General features: G+C 45.0%; 2 protein-coding genes across 9 annotated transcripts in view; both read left to right on the forward strand.

Moving 5' to 3' along the window:
- The window catches only part of fah (fumarylacetoacetate hydrolase (fumarylacetoacetase)), a 76201-nt gene that overhangs the window by 44077 nt on the left and 13958 nt on the right, over positions 1-18166 (forward strand). For 5 of the 7 annotated variants that reach the window (XM_055503288.1, XM_055503290.1, XM_055503287.1 and 2 more), the window contains 3 exons: positions 1649-1779; positions 2272-2347; positions 8774-8820. In XM_055503288.1, the coding sequence (XP_055359263.1) occupies positions 1649-1779; positions 2272-2347; positions 8774-8820 (254 nt within the window). The remainder of the gene's footprint in view (positions 1-1648; positions 1780-2271; positions 2348-8773; positions 8821-18166) is intronic. The other 2 variants (XR_008692874.1, XM_055503291.1) reach the window with 1 other exon arrangement.
- LOC129603177 (proline-rich protein HaeIII subfamily 1-like) lies at positions 2354-8767 on the forward strand. 2 transcript variants are annotated; one of them, XM_055503296.1, is made up of 3 exons: positions 2354-3192; positions 3444-3509; positions 3756-8767. In XM_055503296.1, exons 1-3 carry the CDS (start codon positions 3102-3104, stop codon positions 4754-4756), a joined length of 1158 nt encoding a protein of 385 aa, XP_055359271.1. In that variant the 5' UTR covers positions 2354-3101; the 3' UTR covers positions 4757-8767. The 2 variants fall into 2 exon arrangements, with proteins under 2 accessions (XP_055359271.1, XP_055359270.1); XM_055503295.1 differs by having other exon boundaries at positions 2354-3509.

The following is an 18166-nucleotide window of genomic DNA, read 5'->3' on the forward strand; positions in this document are numbered from 1 at the left end:
TTTGATGTGCTGTTACAAGGTTAGCCATGTGCTATGTGTGTGCTATACAGTAGCTCTCTCTTACTTGTCACGATTCAATACTTCTTGTCTATCTTGTCCACTTGTCCACATCCAGAGTTTGATCCGCCATCTTAGATTGTCGTCTCATACCTCCCAAGTATCACCTGAATTTATTTTGTTACTCACCTCTGTGATGTGAGTTCTATGGGGTGCCAAATGTAAAAGTAGCACCTATAACTAGTTTTCTCACATTTAACTAAATGACACAACATGTTTTCTCACATTTAGTTAAATGTGCAAAAGTCTAAATGTAAATGTTAAATCTAAATGTAAATGTTAAATCTAAACGTTAAATGTTAAATGTAAATGTTAAATGTTAAATGTAAATGTTAAATGTTAAATGTAAATGTTAAATGTTCGCCGAGTGTAAACTGAATATTCATGAATGGGCAAGTAGACTCCATCCCTACCCTCAAACAGCGCTGGTCTAAGATCAGTGACGCGGACTCAAACACGTCAAACAGTACGCATAGCTCCGCCCACATCTGACTCTGGATCGGTGCACGAAAATACTGGAGAGAAGCCTGAAGTCGAAGCCATCATGGCCGCCAGCTCCGACTCCCTCCCGTTGGGGGAGATTGAACGAGCTGTAACGGCAGTTGTGCGGGCTGAGGCTCCGCTTCAAACTGCCGTTCTGTCGTAAACACCATTAATGAGGAGTCAAGTAGGTTTAAAAAGAATATTTCTGTGGCGCGGGTGGAGAATTAGTTGGCTAACTATACTAGCTAGCCGAAGTTACGTCCAGGCTAAAAACAAAAGTTTCCAGATCAGATGTGGGTGGGGTTTGCGCGCACTGTTTGAGGTGATTGAGTTCGCGTCTCTGATCTGAGACCAGCGCTGTTTGAGGGTAGGGGTAGAGTCTACTTGCCCATTCATGAATATTCAGTTTACACTCGGCAAACATTTAACATTTACATTTAACATTTAACATTTAACATTTACATTTAACATTTAGCATTTACATTTAACATTTACATTTAGACTTTTGCACATTTAACTAAATGTGAAAAAACATGTTGTGTCATTTAGTTAAATGTGGGAAAACTAGTTATAGGTGCTCCTTTTACATTTGGCACCCCATAGAGTTCACAGCCACTTGGCAGAACATGACACCTCCTCTATACAACAGAGGCTGTCTTTATCTATTTAATGTAAGAAAAAGATTAAAGCGACGATCTTAAAAAGTTATGACTATAATAAATTATTTCTCAACATGAACCTTCCACCTCTGATGGAAGGCTGGACAGTTCTTTTTAATAATTTAATAAATAATTATTTTTTTTAATAATTAGTTTATATCAATGTGCTAACTTTGAGCCCTCAATGTCAGCATGCCCCAAAAGTAGATTTTTCATAAAACAGCCTCTTTATATTGAATTTTGTTACACATTTTTTAAATATTTTATAGTAAGTAAATTTATAAAAATTTAATATCAATTCATCAGTTTCATTCAGGTAGTTTTCAGTTTAAGGTTTTGCCCAAAAGAATATTTTGAATGATATAATTTGATATGACTTTATCAAAACATATTGTGGTGGAGGTGGTATTCATTGTTTTTTAATCTGTAATATTTGTTTTTATTCTCAGCCAGGGACATCCAAGCATGGGAGTATGTTCCTCTGGGTCCTTTTCTTGGTAAGAACTTTGGAACAACAATCTCACCCTGGGTTGTTCCCATGGAGGCACTCTTACCCTTTGTAGAATCCAATCCCATCCAGGTTAGTACAAGGGTCCAAAAAGAAACATCTAAATCCAAGATACTAAGCTGACATAAAAAGTTTAACATACGCTGCAGCTAGTGTATTCTGACCTAAATAGCTACAAGTTGTGAAAGTAAAAGCTGCTACAAAGTAATGCAATAAAACCCGTTTTAATTGGGTAAAGTGTGTGGTAATACACAAGAGGTGCTGAACAGCTATTGCAAAGTAATAATAATGATGTTGCATGCACTGCTGTAGCAGAGGAAGTCAAGAACCAAAATGAGCACTCATTTATTGTTTTTATTCTTTCATTGTTCCTGTGTGTGTCAAGTGTTTCACAGCAGTTTCTCCATGGCTAAAAAAAAAGTACTTAAAGAGGTACCTAAATGCAAGTAGAGTACTGAAAAGAGCAGAAAAGCAAAAAGAGTACCTACTAAAAAGGGTAACAAAATAAAACATTATATTTCTACTTCATTTTATTTAATTTTTGTTTTTGTTGTTTCCATGTAGGATCCAGAGCCTTTGCCCTACCTACAACACCATGATCCATACACGTTCAACATTAACCTGTTTGTGTCACTTAAAGGTACAAAACAAAACATGGCCACCTTAAAATAAAGTGTAATTTTTCCATTGTGAATCTGTTAAAACATGTTAAAACACACACCCACATGGAAACACAACCATGCACTCAGTGCAGTGTTATTTTGTGTAAATATATATTTTTTGTTCATTGCTTTATGTAGATACCTTCTCGTTTTTTCCATGTTGCTTAGCAGTCACTTACACTCCATAGTCAGGGAAGAGGGGGCTTCACCTCGCCTGACAAATATGTTATGACTACAGTAACATAAAATAGAAAAATTTATATCTGTTCACTGATTTGTCAGAAATGTTATAGAATATAATTTGTCTCTATAATTTCAAATACCTTAACATTTTTCTAGGTAAAAGTCGCTGAATTTGGGCATTTAATGATCCAATATGTTTAGAAACCGGATGTAGGGCAGCAACGAGCAGAGCCTCAGCCCTGATAATCAAACCGTCAGTAAATAGGCTGATACATGACATGTTAAATTTCTGTTTCACAGCTTGTTACCAATATGTTTGCAGCCTACAAATGGATTTATTCTACACAATGACTTTGTACCACCTGCCTAATGTGTTTATCAATGATTTTTTGACAATTACTTTTCTGAACAAACTAAAACCAGCAGAGAAAACTATGATGGGAGGTTGGACAGTTCTCTGCTTCATGTAGCAGTTGTTTTTCTTTTTATGCTAATAAAGAAAAATGTAAAACTGATTTATCCCAAATTTAGCGTTTTACCCATCCACCCATGGATCCATCCATTTTCATCCGCTTATCCGAGGCCGGGTCGTGGGGGCAGCAGTCTGAGCAGAGAGTTCCAGACTTCCCTCTTGCTTGTTGTGAGTGAGCTTCCAGACCGCCAGAGGGCACTGTGGCTCACGTGGCATTATGGCCCTCTTGGTTGGTTCTTTGTTTTTTTCATTTCCTGTCGTGTCATGTCCTGTTATTAGGTTAATTAGAGTCACCTGTTTTAGTAAGTATTTAAGTTTCTGGTTTGGGTACAGTCTTTGTTGGTTCGTTATTCTTATTCTTATTCCTATTCTTATTCCTATTCCTATTGTTATTCCTATTTCTTATCCTTTGTCTATAGGTGTTACATGGAGGTTGTTGTTAGATGTCGTTTCTGTCTTGTGGTCCAGTCCTGTCCCTGATCAAGGTTTGTCTAGTCTTTGTGTTGTCTTTGTGTTTGATGCATTGCATGTTACATGTCGTTGTGTCATCGTGCTCTCTGTCCAGTTTTGTGTGTTAGTTCGGGGTATGTTAGGTTTTGTTGCTAGCTTGTTCTGTGTTCTTAGTAGGGTCATTTAGTTTCCTGCTCTGCAGTGATCTTTAGTTTACCTGTGAGTTATTAGTGTTAGTTTGCATTATTTATTTCCGGCTCCACGTCTGGTTTCGTCTCCAGTTCCGGCTCCACGTCTGGTTTCGTCTTTGGCTCCGGTTCCGGCTCCACGTCTGGCTTTGTCTTTGGCTCCAGTTCTGGAGTGGGTGGGGCTGCTTCTTGTTTCCCCGATGGCAGCACCGCGTGAGGTTCCTGTCGCCAAGCCACGTTTGACCCTTGAGGTTCCTGGTGGTCCGGTGGAGGCCACGATTGTTCCTGGCGGTCCGGTGGGGGCCATGGTTGGTCGTGGTGGTCCAAGGAGGACGCCGCTGGTTCCTGTTTGTCGCGGTGGTCCATGGAAGACGCCGCTGGTTCCTGTTCGTCGCGGTGGTCCATGGAAGACGCCGCTGGTTCCTGTTCGTCGCGGTGGTCCAAGGAGGACGCTGCTGGTTCCCGTTTGTTGTCGCAGTGGTCCAAGGAGGACGCCGCTGGTTCCTGTTCGTCGCGGTGGTCCAAGCTGGACGCCGCTGGTTCCAGTTTGTTGTAGCGGTGGTCCAAGGGGGACGCCGCTGGTTCCCGTTTGTCATCACGGTGGTCCAAGGAGGACGCCGCTGGTTCCTGTTCGTCGCGGTGGTCCCAGGAGGACGCCGCTGGTTCCTGTTCGTCGCGGTGGTCCAAGGAGGACGCCGCTGGTTCCCGTTTGTCGTCGCGGTGGTCCAAGGAGGACGCCGCTGGTTCCCGTTTGTCGTCGCGGTGGTCCAAGGAGGACGCCGCTGGTTCCCGTTTGTCGTCGCAGTGGTCCAAGGAGGACGCCGCTGGTTCCCGTTCGTCGTCGCGGTGGTCCAAGGAGGACGCCGCTGGTTCCCGTTCGTCGTCGCGGTGGTCCACGAGGGGCCTTAGGGCTCATGGGGGCTATGCCACCAGACTGGTCGCCTTGCCGCCATAATCACCCATTGTTACGCTGGCTCTGCCTCTACCGTCGACGCCCACCCAGAGAGCTGGGCCCGTGTTCAGGGGCACCAGGAGTGCCAATTGACTCCCAGCGGCTGCTGGGTTGGACCCTGCCTCGTTGGCACCCACCATGAGACTGGTGGAGGACTCGTTATTCGGGCACTACCTCAGTTTGTTTTGGACTTGTTTTACTATTGGGAGTTACGTTAGAGGGGTTGTGTTTTGATCTAAAGAGGGTATGTGATGTTATGGGTTTTTTTTTTTTTGTTTTGGAGTGTGTACGGTTTGGTTGGTTCATGTTCTGTTGCTGGTTTGTGGGTGTTCTTGTCTTGTTCTGTGTTTTGGTTTTGTTTGTCCCTCCTCCTCGCCTCCCTCCGCCCGCCCGGGCTCGACGGGGCGTGGTTCTGGCCGTCTAGAAGCCGGCCTTGGGGGTGGGGCTCTGTTGTGAGTCCGCTTCCAGACATGTCGTTGTGTCATTGTGCTCTCTGTCCAGTTTTGTGTGTTAGTTCGGGGTAGGTTAGGAACCATGGCCTCAGATTTGGAAAAACTGATTCTCATCCCAGCCGCTTCACACTCAGCTGCAAGCAGCACCAGAGCACGCTGAAGGTCCTGGCCCGATGAAGCCAACAGGACAACATCATCTGGAAAAAGCAGGGACACAGTCCTGTGGTCCCCAATCCAGACCCTCTCCAGCCCCAGGCTGCGCCTAGAAATTCTGTCCAAAAAAATAATGAACAGAACCAGTGACAAAGGGCAGCCCTGCCGAAATCCAACATGCACCGGGAACAGGTCTGACTTACTGCTCCGGTTGTACTGAGACCGGACAGCCCTTAGCAAAGGGCCGTTCACTCCCTATTCCCAGAGCACCCCCTAAAGGTTGTCACGAGGGACACAAAACACATGTACACTGGTTGGGCAAACTCCCAAAAACCCTCAAGCATCCTCCTGAGGGTATAAAGCTGGTCCAGTGTTCCACGACCAGGCCAAAAACCCCATTGTTCCTCCTGTATCCGAGGATCGCCTATCGGCCAAATTTTCCTCACCACTACCCTGGCATAGACTTTCCCAGGGAGGCTGAGAAGTGTGATCCTCCTATAGTTGGAACACACTCTCGTGTCCTCCTTTTTGTGAAGAGGGACAACCTCCCTGGTTCGACAATATTCAGAGACTTGAGGTACTCAGGACGGATCTCATCCACCCCCGCTGCCCTGCCAGCTTACAAACTACCTCGGTGACCTCAGCCTGGGTGATGGGCAAGTCCACCTCTGAGTCCCCTGTCTCTGCTTCTTCAGCAGAAGGCGTGTTGAAGGGGTTGAGGTGATCCTCAAAGTACTCCTTCCACCGTCCAATAACATCCCTAGTTGAGGTCAACAGCTTCCTACCCCCACTGAAAACAGAGTTGGTGAAGCACTGCTTCCCCCTCCTGAGGCATCGAATGGTTTGCCAGAATCTCTTTGATGCCGAGCAATAGTCCTCCTCCATGGCCTCATCGAACTCCTCCCAGGCCCAAGTTTTTGCCTCCGCAACGGCACGGCCTGCGGCATGCTTGGCCTGTCGCTATCCATCAGCTGTCTCAGGAGTCCCACAGGTCAACCAGGCCTGATAGGACTCCTTCTTCAGCTTGATGGCGTCCCTTACCTCCAGCGTCCACCACCGGGTTTGTGGATTACGACCACGGCAGGCACCGGAGACCCTGCGTCCACAGCTCTGAAAGGCCGCGTTGACAATGGAGGCGAAGAACATGGTCCACTCAGACTCTATGTCTCCAGCCTCCCTCGGAATCTGGTCTAAGCTCTCCTGGAGGTGTGAATTAAAGGTCTGTCTGACAGAGGGTTCAGCCAGACATTCCCAACTGACCCTCACTATACGTTTGGGCATGCCAAGTCGTTCCAGCCTTTTTCCCTGCCAGCGGATCCTACTCAACACCAGGTGGTGATCAGTTGACAGCTCGGCCCCTCTCTTCACCCGAATGTCCAAAACATATGGCCGAAGGTCAGGTGAAACGACTACAAAGTCTATTTTCGACCTCTGGCCTAGGGTGTCCTGGTGCCATGTGCACCGATGGTCACCCGTGAGGCTGTAAATGGTTGCCAGGTCATGGGCGACCAATCCTGGGAAAATAGTTTTATTTTTTTTAATAGATTGTCACCTACAGAAGTTTTTACAATGGCACCGCCATTATTGGCTGTGTATTGGAGGGGAATGAGCAGGGGTACAGGAGGGTCATCTCTGACTTTGTGAGCTAGTGCGAGAATAACCACCTGTATCTAAACACCAGCAAAACCAAGGAGTTAATACTTGTCTTCAGAACGTCCCCTTCGCCACACACACCGGTAAACATCCAGGGCTCAGACATTGAGACTGTGGACACTGTTAAATACTTGGGTGTTCATCTAAACAATAAACTGAACTGTTCAAACAACACAGGCTCTGTGTACAAGAAGGGCCAGAGTCACCTCCACCTGCTGAGGAGACTGAGATCAGTTGGTGTATGCAGAGAGCGTTTACAGTCTTTTTATAATACTGTGGTGGCCTCAGCAGTCCTATATGGAGTTGTGTGCAGGGCAGGGGGCAGTACAGGCAGAGACAGGAAGAGACTTAACAAGCTGGTTAAGAAATCCAGCTCTGTCTTGGGCTGCACACTGGAGTCCATTGAGGAGGTGGCGGGCAGAAGGATGTTGGCTAAACTAACATCCATTATGGACTACCCCTCCCACCCCCTGCACCACACTGTAGAGGCTCTAAGCATCTCCTTCAGCACCAGACTGTTACACCCCGAGTGCAGGAAAGAGCGCTACTGCAGGTCATTCCTCCCCACAGCCATCAGACTATACAATTCAGCACTGTAGTGACACAAATACACTGCATGCTCACTTACTTGCTGTTTTATTGAAATAACAATATTGTCACATACCAATCTGAAAATCTCTTATAATTTACACTATCTAGTACCTAAAAGAAAACTTCACCAATTTTCAATGGGGGTTGGCCAAAACAATCTCGGGTAATTTGTGAGTATGAAGGGACACGCCATAATTTCTATGAAGAGAAATTATCATTCATTCTTCCTCCAACACACCCTGGCAGATTGTTTGCCATGGGCTCACAGACTACAACTAGTGCTTCCTGGCTTCCTCCGTACCTGCCCCAACAACTAGTTGTGATTTTTGAGCCACGGAAACCTATCTGCCTAGACGTCTTACGGGAGGAATAAATGATAACTTCTCTACAAAATTATGGAGCAATCTGATTGTCCCTTCATTCTTAAATATTACCCAAGGTCATTTTGGTCAACCCCCATTGAAAATCAATGAGGTCTTACTTTAAGATGTGCATGTCCATACACATACACACGCAATACACCATACATAAATGTTGTAAAATATGCTCTTTCCGTATTTATTTAATTTAATGGAGTTCCTTGTTTCGTTCTGTTAAAACTGTTTCTGTTTTTATCCTGTTTCCGTCTAAAGAATTTGCTCATCGTGGGATTAATAAAGTTTTATCTCATCTTATTTGTAAAATTAATTGTTGAAATAAAACCTTCCTAAATTTTGTATGAAAAAAATAAGAATGCTTTAATTTGAAAAAGCTCATATGAAGGTGGCCTAGTAGCTCAATAGGTAGAGAAGTACTGAACCTGGGATATTTTGCGTCCCAGGCCGATTTTCAACGTTATTCCACCTTATGCCACATTGTGCATTCTGCTCTCCCATAAGGGATGGGTAAAGTGCAGTACAAAATTTTCCAATGGGATAAGAGAAAAAAAATATCGATTATATAAAAAAAAAAAACCATCTTACAGTTTGCACAATGTTAGGATGTGATAGGGGATGAAGCCAGTACTTTGTCTTTGCCTATGGGCTTTTACATTTGAAGCATATTTTATGCTTTTGTACAGTATCTATTCATCATCTTCACTGACATCAACACTGACCACATCCTTGTTGTTTTCCTAGTCTTAATTTGCACATTGGCATAAAACCTTTACATGAAGACAAAAGTTAATTAGTGGAAGTAATTTCAGTCATTAGGTTTTTCTTGTGCTTATGTAATTTTATGATACTGTGTCTTTCAGTGCATTCATTCTGCCCCATTAATACACAACTGTGTGTTGCACTGTGAGTAACATTTGTTGTTTGCGCTTTAAGGTCAAGGCAAGACTGAGGAGTCGATCATATGCAAATCAAACTTTAAGGTAAGTATCTTGTTTACAAGCTGCTCCTTAATATGAACTGATGCACAACAGAAACTGAAGATGTTGCATTATGGTTGACTTTATTTTATTATTATGTGAGGTAAATTTAGATCATATTGGCCCGCAGCAAATTCTAAAAATATACCAGGACATGGCCTGCATGTGAAACCTCATTGGTGTGCACTAAGGTTAGGAGAGCAGAGGTGAGGCAGGTAAAATGCATTATATCATCCATCAAGAAGCACTCTGAACAGTAATGAACACTGTTGTGAAACGGTAAACATAATTTCACCACGAGCACTGTACTGTAGCCGAGTATCTTTCGTGGGCTAAACTATACATTCACAGATCATAAGACGACATGTTGCAGTTTAGATCTTCTTCACTTTATTCCAGCGGTTATACCAGAGAGAGAGAGAGAGAGAGAGAGAGAGAGAGAGATTCCCCGTGCTCACCTGTACGCAGTGCGCATGTCCCTTGCCAGAGTATGGCAAACCCCGAAGGACAAAAGACCAAAAAGCATACTACACACATAAACAGAGCACAAGTACATTTGTACATAAAGACCTTAAACAGTCTGCTACATACGTCCCCCCCTCACAAATAAACGTCCCGGTTATATACAACAAATCCAAACAAATACGAAAAAAAAAGAAATACCTTAAAATAAACCTCGCCAAAAATACCAGAATAAAGTGCATGTAAACAAACAGGGCAATACACAAGACACTATCTGCACATTCAAACATGTACATTGGGAGAAGGGAAAGAAAAGAACATGAACACTCTCCCACACACAGAGACTAGGTCTAACTAACACCACACAAAATCCTTCAAGTGGCCAGGGGGTCGACAGACTCTCCCAGATCTACTAACACTCGGCCTAAAAGTATCACCAGAACACTGAGAGTTAGGCAAACTACACGAACTGGCCTGAGGAGAGGGAAGTTCTGCTGCCCCAAAAACCTCAGACTCCATTGACGCCGACGCATGATCAGACAAAGGTTGGTTTTGATTAACAGGCAATGAATAAGGTCTCAACCTATTGTAATGCACCACCTGAGCCCTCTCATCAGCATCAAAAGGGTTTACAATCCTGTAAGTCAACCCTGGTTCCCCACATGAATCCATGACTTGTACAATCTTGTGCGGACCCTTCCAATGAGGTGCCAGCTTCATGCGGCTCTCGACCGGGTTGCTCAGCCAAACCATAGCATCCAGCTCAAACGGCTGGTGCCACACAGCATCATCATGATACAGCTTTTGACAATCATGAGCCACCTCACCATGCATTTGCGCACCACTGAAGGCCGTGTTCAGGCTTTCCAGCAATGCGGAAACATACTCAGCATGTGAACCCAAAGCCTGTGCATCCAGGGCATGAGGAAGTACATCAGAGGGAACCCGAGTTTCCTGACCATGGATAAGGAAGAATGGTGTAAAATGAGTCCTGGAATAAGTAGTGGTGTTGTACGCAAAAGCCACATGCTTCACATAGTAATCCCATTCCCCCCCATAAGTCAAAAGAGTTTTAGCCAGTTGATCAATCAGAGTCCTGTTGAAACGCTCCACCATGCCATCCGACTGGGGATGGTACGCTGTGGTGCGAGTCTTTTTGATGTTCAAATGACGACAGAGAGCCTGCACCATCTGCGACTCAAACTGTCGACCCTGATCGGAATGTAAAGTCTCAGGAACCCCATGCAGTAGGACAAAGTCTTCAAACAGACAGCGTGCAACCGTCTGTCAAAATCTGACAAATTTTGTGAAGTAGTCCTGAACAACCAACACATACCGGTTACCCTTAGAAGTCACGGGCAGCTCTAAAATGTCCATAGCCACCCTCTCATAGGGCCGCACTGACAGGAATCCACCCATCAGTGCGCGGTAAGCAGGAACAGGATTTTGGCGTGTCTGACAGGCCACACACCGCTCACACCACTCTTTGATGTCCCTGAACATAGTAGGCCAATAACAAAACTGCCTAGCCCGCTCCCACACACGCTCCGAAGAGAAATGTGCAGCGGTCGGTGCACCATGTAGCTGCAGGAGAACATCAAGGACAAGTGTAGCAGGAACAACAATCTGGACCACAGGTTCACCCACGACAGAGCTCCTCACTAAACGGCATAACTGTCCATCAATAATATACAGACGGTTGAATTCAGCCCAAAGTCTATGTAACCACAGAGAAGCCCCCTTCAACTTACACCTCGAAGGTCTGTGGGACCGTGACACCCAGTCCACAACAGTCTCAATGTCAGGGTCTGCCTCCTGCAAAGCTCTAAGGTCAGCTGGATGCTGAGACAGAGAAGCAAAGGGAGACAAGTCTACAGGAATGTTCCGTGAATGTGGCGGAATGTGGCGGTTTAACAGCTGCATGGTCCGAACTCACTCACGGCTCAGATGATAACACCTGTTTCAGGTGGTGAAACGATTCGTCACAAGCAGTAGACCACTCAAAGGGCACATTCTTATCATTTAGATGGTTCAGCGGAGCAGCAATATTAGAAAAGTCCTTAACAAACCGCCTGTACAGTCCCACAAAAGCTCTCACCTCAGATGGAGAACTGGGAACAGGCCAGTTCAAAACTGTCAGTATTTTTGGGGTCAGGTTGAAGACCCTGTCCAGAGACTACATGACCCAGGAAGACAACATGATCCCGGACAAGATGACACGTGCAAGGATTTAGTCTCAACCCTGCAGTCTGGACCCTTGAGAAATCCTCTTTGACAGGTGTTCCTCAAAGGTTTTGCTGTAGATCAAAATGTCATCTAGGTACACCATGCAGACGTGCCAAGGGAGCCCCCTAAGGACAAGCTCCATTAGTCGTTGAAACGTGGCAGGGGCATTGGAAAGGCCCATTGGCATAGATCGCCACTGATAAAGTCCCTGTCCAGTTGTAAAAGCTGTCTTCTCACGGTCCTCCTCAGCAACTTCCAACTGCCAATAACCGTTAGAAAAATCTAATGTGCTGAACCAGGCAGCACCAGACAAGACATCCAACATGTCATCCAAACGAGGCAGGGGGTGAGAGTCTTTTATAGTCACACTGTTTAAACGGCTGTAATCCACACAGAAACGCCAGGTGCCACACTTCTTTCTCACCAACACCACCGGTGAGGCACAGGGACTGCAGCTCTCCTCAATCACACCATCCGCTAGCAACTGAGCCACTTGCCTCTCAATCTCTGCCCGTTTTTCAGGGGAAGCACGGTGTGCACGCAGTTTGATGGGGGCCTGACCACCAGTCCGGATTTGATGTTTCACTAGGTTACATTTACCCAGGTTCTGTTCGGATGAGCTGAAGATGTCACAGAAGTCCGACAGCAAGGCTAGCAGTTCAGCTTTCTCAGGCTCAGAAATAGGCGATTCATCCAGTGAGATGGGAGGTGACGCTGTGGAAGGCGACACTGCAGCCACTTCAGCTGGAGCAGCATGAAACGGATGAACCTCAGACTCGTTAACTGAGTATAACTCACCCAGGTCCAGCCCTCGTGTAAGTAAAATGTCATGTCCAGTAGGATTCAAAATCCGAGCTTTAGTCAGTCCATTATGAACTCCAGCCAGTGTGCGAGCCACTGTCAAGCTAGAAGATTCGGACACATTAGGTTCAAGTTATCCAACAAAGTCACTTGCAACCTGAGCTGCATTTGGGAAACACACTGTAACGGGCACTACAGCTTCACTGAGAGGCGGCAAATTTCCAGTTGAGGCCAGCGACACATTGCAGCATGTGGGAACAAAATCTCTGCTGGAAAGCTGGGGGACCTTTAAGTCCCACAGTTGAAGCTCAGCCCGGTTGAGGTCAAGCAGGGCGTGATTTTTCAACAAAAAGTCCCAACCGAGCAGCACAGTCTGTATAGTTTCTCCAATGACATGAAATACATGTTGCCATGACTCAGTTCCCAGTTGGAATGTGACTGTGATGGTGCCTAGCATGTCCAACATTTGTCCATTCACGGCATGGGCTGTGCAGAAGTGTGGGGATTGACATACAAAAATCTGCACTCATGAGTGACACACTGGAACCAGAGTCTAACAGCATGTGCACCTCTACACTTTCTATCACACCTTTCACATATGATACAAACCGGTTCCTGTCAGCATCCAACAGCACATCACTGTCAATGTTAGCCACAGAGTCATAGTTATCATCACCGCCATCCTGAGGGTCCTTGGATGAAACAACTGTTGTTTCCACCGCAACATCAGCTACTGTACGTTTCCCGACCGGAAGCGGTGCTCCTCCCTGCCAGGTGACATGTAACGCACACCCCTCCTCCTCGAATCGTCCTCATAGTTACTCCATCTGCGAGAACCCGGGCTGAGGCTGCGTCCCGCAGGTGACGGAGAGGTGTGGGTTTTTTATCGCTGCGTCCGTCTGTGCCTGCAGCCTGCTCCTCTGCGTGTTGGAATGATGTCACAGGTGAGCGGCCCCTCCGGGCGCATTCAAAGGTGCGTGACTGGCATGCCCGAGCACCACAGGCACACTGGCACGACCCTCTAGGCCGGGAGCGATGACTGTCCCACTCATCCACAGCTCCGGGACTCCCTCTGCTCTTTAACATATGATTCTCCTCACCCAAGCGCCGTAACTCCATTCTCATGTCCTTCATGTCCTCCACCAAACAATCCACAGCTTTGTACAGTACGCTATTGTCACTCACCGAGCAAACAGCAGGTCCAGAAGTTCCAGCGTTCTTACAACGGCCAGGAATCAACACTGCTTCTTCCAAGTCTGTCGTGCCATGCTCCTTACATTTAGCTCCGAGCATGGGATCCAAACCAGCAACGAATCGACAAAACTTTTCCTCCCTCAGGGCATTGTTGCAGTATTCAGGGAAAGCCTCGCTCACCAGACGGCTGATCTCCACCGCGTACACCCGAGGACGGGCCGATAGGCTGGCCCTGAAGCAATCCATCAGTTGTCGCTCTCCAAACGCTTCAAACGTCTCTGTTGCAGCATAATCCGCTTGAACAGCATGAGACAAGCTGTCCCACAACCGGAATGCAGCGTCGTTCAGACGTGTCGGCAGAATTCGTGCCAGTTCATAATCCCAGGACAAGGCACCATCAGTCTCCGAGAGTGCCCCGACCGTAACTTCAAACTGCCGGGCCCAGAGCGCAAAGCTCTGCTTCAACTCTCTGCGCTTTGAGGCAGCTGCAGACTAAAGTAACATCCCCAGTCGAGGTCAACAGTTGTCCAGCTCCACTGAAAACAGAGTTGGTGAAGGACTGCTTCCCCCTCCTGAGGCGTTGAACGGTTTGTCAGAATTGTTTTGAGGCTGAATGATATTGCTCCTACATGGCCTCCCCGAATGCCTCCTAGGCCAGAGTTTTTGCCTCCACAACGGCACAGGCTGCAACACGCTTTGCCTGTCGCTACCCATCAGCTGCCTTAGTAGTCCCACAGGTCAACCAGACCTGATAGGACTACTTCTTCAGGTTGATGGCGTCCCTTACCTCCAGCGTTCACCACCGGCCTTATGTTTGAACATGGTGTTTGTTATGGCCAAACTGTGCCTAGCACCGAAGCCCAATAACATAACACTGTTATGTTATTGATTGTTCGGGTTCAAATCAGGGAGGTCGTTCCTCCCAATCACGCCTCTCCGAGTATTACTGTCGTTGCCCAGATGGGCATTGAAATCTCCCAGAAAAACTATGGGGTCCCCAGTTGGATTGCTTTCCAACAGTCCCTCCAGAGACTCACTCCAAGAAGGCCAGGTACTTCACACTACCGTTTTGCCCATAAGCAAAACCAACATTGAGTGACCTATCTCCCACCCGAAGATGCAGGGAAGCAACCCTCTCTACTGGGCAAAACTCCAACACATGGCGGCTATGAACAAACCCACACCAGCCTGCTGTCTCTCGCCACAGGCAACTCCAGAGTAGAAGAGGGTCCAGCGCCATACTGGGCGACGTCTCGGTCCTTGTTGGTTTTCTTTTCATAAGGGGTTTGTTAATCACTCTTAGTCTGACCCCCAGGACCTGTTTGCTCTCTGGGTCATTCAGGCACACAAACCCCTCCACCACGATAAGGCAGCGGTTCAAGGAGGAGCTTTTTAATTTGAAAGGATTTAAGAAAGTATTTGTAGTCAATTGCTTAACTGTATAACTGTTTAAAAAGTAGTCATAACCAGTCAGAACCAAAAATCTTGCCATTTAAGATAATAAATTACATTGTGCTTTTATTTTGAAAGGATTTAGAGGTCGTGTGTAAGTGATTACTAAACTATAAAATAGTCCATGAATAGTCATAACGTATCATTCAAAAGCATAAATAGCCTTATTCAAGCAAAAGATTTACATTAAGCCCTTTCAGAATAAAAGCACCATAATAAGTGTGTGCATGTGTGTTTATTTGCTGAACTGTAAAATAGTCTCATTAACGATTGGTAATTATTCAGTCAGAACAAGAAACTTAAGGCAAATAAATTGCATTGGTGATTTTATTTTGAAACAATTTAGAAGAAATGTGTGGGGGTAATAACGTAAATGTCTTTAAAAAAACGTGAAAACTAATAGCCTTGATCGTCTCATGATGACACACGTTTAGAATGGGGCAGCATAAGTATAATAATAACTAGAAAAAGTAATTTCTCGAGAAATTACGTGGGAGAGCTGATGCGCTGCCGCAATGATGCCAAACGCTGATTAAGCTGCTGGCGTCAAAAAGTTACTACGGCAAAACGATGAAAACGATGACAAAACATGGCGATTAAAATAATGACAAGGACTCTAAAGTTAACCAGGGTGAAAAGATGTCTAAGATTAAAAAATCCTTAACTGTGTAATAGCTTAAAAACTAGTCTAAATTTGCCAGTCCTGCCATTTAAGGTAATAAATTACATTGGTGCTTTTATTTTGAAATAATTTAGAGGTCGTGTGTGAGTGATTACTAAACTATAAAATAGTCATTAAATAGTCATCATTTATCATTCAAAAGCAATTTAGATTAAGCCCTTTCAGAATAAAAGCACCATGAGTGAGTGCTTATTTACTAAACTGTAAAATATTCTCAACGATTGGTCATTATAAAGAACCAGAAAATTTCCGAAAATCTTGCCATAAAAGGTAATAAATTGTATTGGTGCTTTTATTTTGAAAAGATTTAGAGGGGTGGGGGGTAAATGTGTGGAGGTAATAGCATAACTGTCAATTAGTCTTTAAATAATCATAATTAACCATTCAAAGGCAAAAACAGTGCAGTTAAAGCTAATAATTTGCATTGGTGCTTTAATTTAACAAAGGATGTAGAGGAAGCATGTGTAGGGAATTACTGAACTGTTATCTTTAAATAGTCATAATTACCCATCTAATAGCAGAAATGTTGGTATCAATGCTAATTATTTAGCTTGGTGCTTTTATTTTGAAAGGATTAAGAGGAAGTGTGTGCTTAATTACTACACAATCCAATAGTGTAGTTGAGTAATCAGTAATAAGCATGGAACTGCTGTGTACACTGAGCATCAGGAGTTTGACCTGTCAGTCAAATCTGCAGCTGCACCGTCGCCATGGAGACGAAAGACGGGAAAATCAGGCTCACTCTGCTGTGTGAAAGCAGACTTTCATTATAGTCTATGGGACAGATTCAGGATCTCTCTGTGCTTTGAGGTCGTTTTAAAACCGGAGGACCTGTTGTGTGTCTGAACACGCTGGTAACAGCAAGTGGTTGTTTGGGTTGGCTGTCATGGCAAAGTAGTCAGGACCACAGCTCCCAGTAAGTCCAGTAACTTCGTTTTGTGACCAGAGACCCCCCCACCACACACTCTGTAAGGTTTGCTCTGACAGTACGCACGTTAGACGCCAGACGCGCGGGAAGAAAGTGGGACTCTTATTTTTGAAACACAGTAAAACGACGACAGGAAGCCGGTGCTCAAGGGCAACTTAAGTAATGGATCTATATTTTCCTTTCCAGACAACATCGGCTGAAATCAAGCTGTTTTCTGGTTAAGTTGTCCAGAAAATAAAATACAAAGAACATCCGTTTCCTCGTTTTTCTTAAGCGAAAAATGGAATTTAATCACAGCGGCGTGTTAAAAATGAATAAACAAGCTGAAAAAAGTGTTTTCAAAACTAGACCCGGAATTGAATTTAAAAACGTTTCCCGTTTTCTGATTTTGAGAAAAAAAAACGGAAAACGAAGTTGTGGCCCTGCTGCCCAGTCTTTATTGATTGCACACATTAAGAGAAGAGACACAAGGTGTGTTTCCAAATGTTAACGGTTATACTGGATGAAAACAAAAATAACTCCTTCTGCTCTGCAGCATAAACCACTTTGACCACTTTTAGGGTGTGTGTAAGAACAGTTAAACCAGTAAGATATAGCCAATGTCATTTAAACGGAAGCTCTAACATTTTACCAGAATGACATTAATCACAATATGTGCAGAAAAACAAACTTTTATTACACAGGCAAAACACTGGATTTGTAACTCGCTCTGCGCCGTAAACACAGCATCTGATGTTGGTTCACAGTCGCTAAAGCAAACTTCAAATCCCTTCCCCCTACTCCGTATTGGCACAAAGACATGTTAACATCTTGTCACCACTCGGTCAGCAGGTGTGAAATACTTTAGCTCCAAGAAAAAGAAAAAGCTCCATGGGAGATCGGGCAGCGTGATCAGCTGCGTCTACGTAGGCTGTGGGACGCTAAAACCGTTCACCTTTTTTAAACGCTCTTCTTATGGTATTTCACACAATAAGTCTGGCAGACTACCACTGCTAACTTGTAGAGGATATTATATAATAAAATTAAACAAATTGTAATAAACTCTCTCTATGGTATGCCAGAACGCCAGGAGTCAGCAGATCTTCAACTCATTAATGCAGCAAGCGCACACTCGGTCTGTCTAAGCATACAGCTGCATATTTCGGGTTTGAACTGCCATAACTTAGAAATACTACTACACCAAATACTACAATCGTCTGCTAAATAATACAGACAGACAGCCCTATTAGTCATTTGTTATTATCTTGTAGACCAAAATATGAAAAACGAGATAACAACGGTGATTGTTCAGTAATTACAACTTCTGCTCCCACCGAGATTCGAACCCGGGACAAAAGAACTGACGGGTGAAGACCTTAAACAATAATTAATTATTACACCACCAAGACACTGTCATGTCACTCTACGTGGGCCCATATAACATGGTCTTAGTACGGCGTCATAGGGGCCAGTGTGGGGGCTGATCACTACCTATAGGCAAAAAAGACGTACGCAAGCTCCAATGCGGTACAAAACAAGGTGATACCGCGCTGAAATTGAAAACTGATTGCCGTAAAGGCGCACACTTTTAAATGCTACGACGGTAGGTGCATGTTCCACTGTGA

This window comes from Betta splendens, chromosome 16, assembly GCF_900634795.4.
Source record: "Betta splendens chromosome 16, fBetSpl5.4, whole genome shotgun sequence".
Classification (NCBI taxonomy): domain Eukaryota; kingdom Metazoa; phylum Chordata; class Actinopteri; order Anabantiformes; family Osphronemidae; genus Betta; species Betta splendens.

Excerpts from the sequence above, each read along its gene's own strand:
- LOC129603177 (XM_055503295.1), top strand. The coding sequence starts at position 3,242 with ATGGCCCTCTTGGTTGGTTCTTTGTTTTTTTCATTTCCTGTCGTGTCA. Across the intron at positions 3,510-3,755 it reads CAGTCCTGTCCCTGATCAAG|TTCCGGCTCCACGTCTGGTT; the intron begins GTTTGTCTAGTC and ends TTTCGTCTCCAG.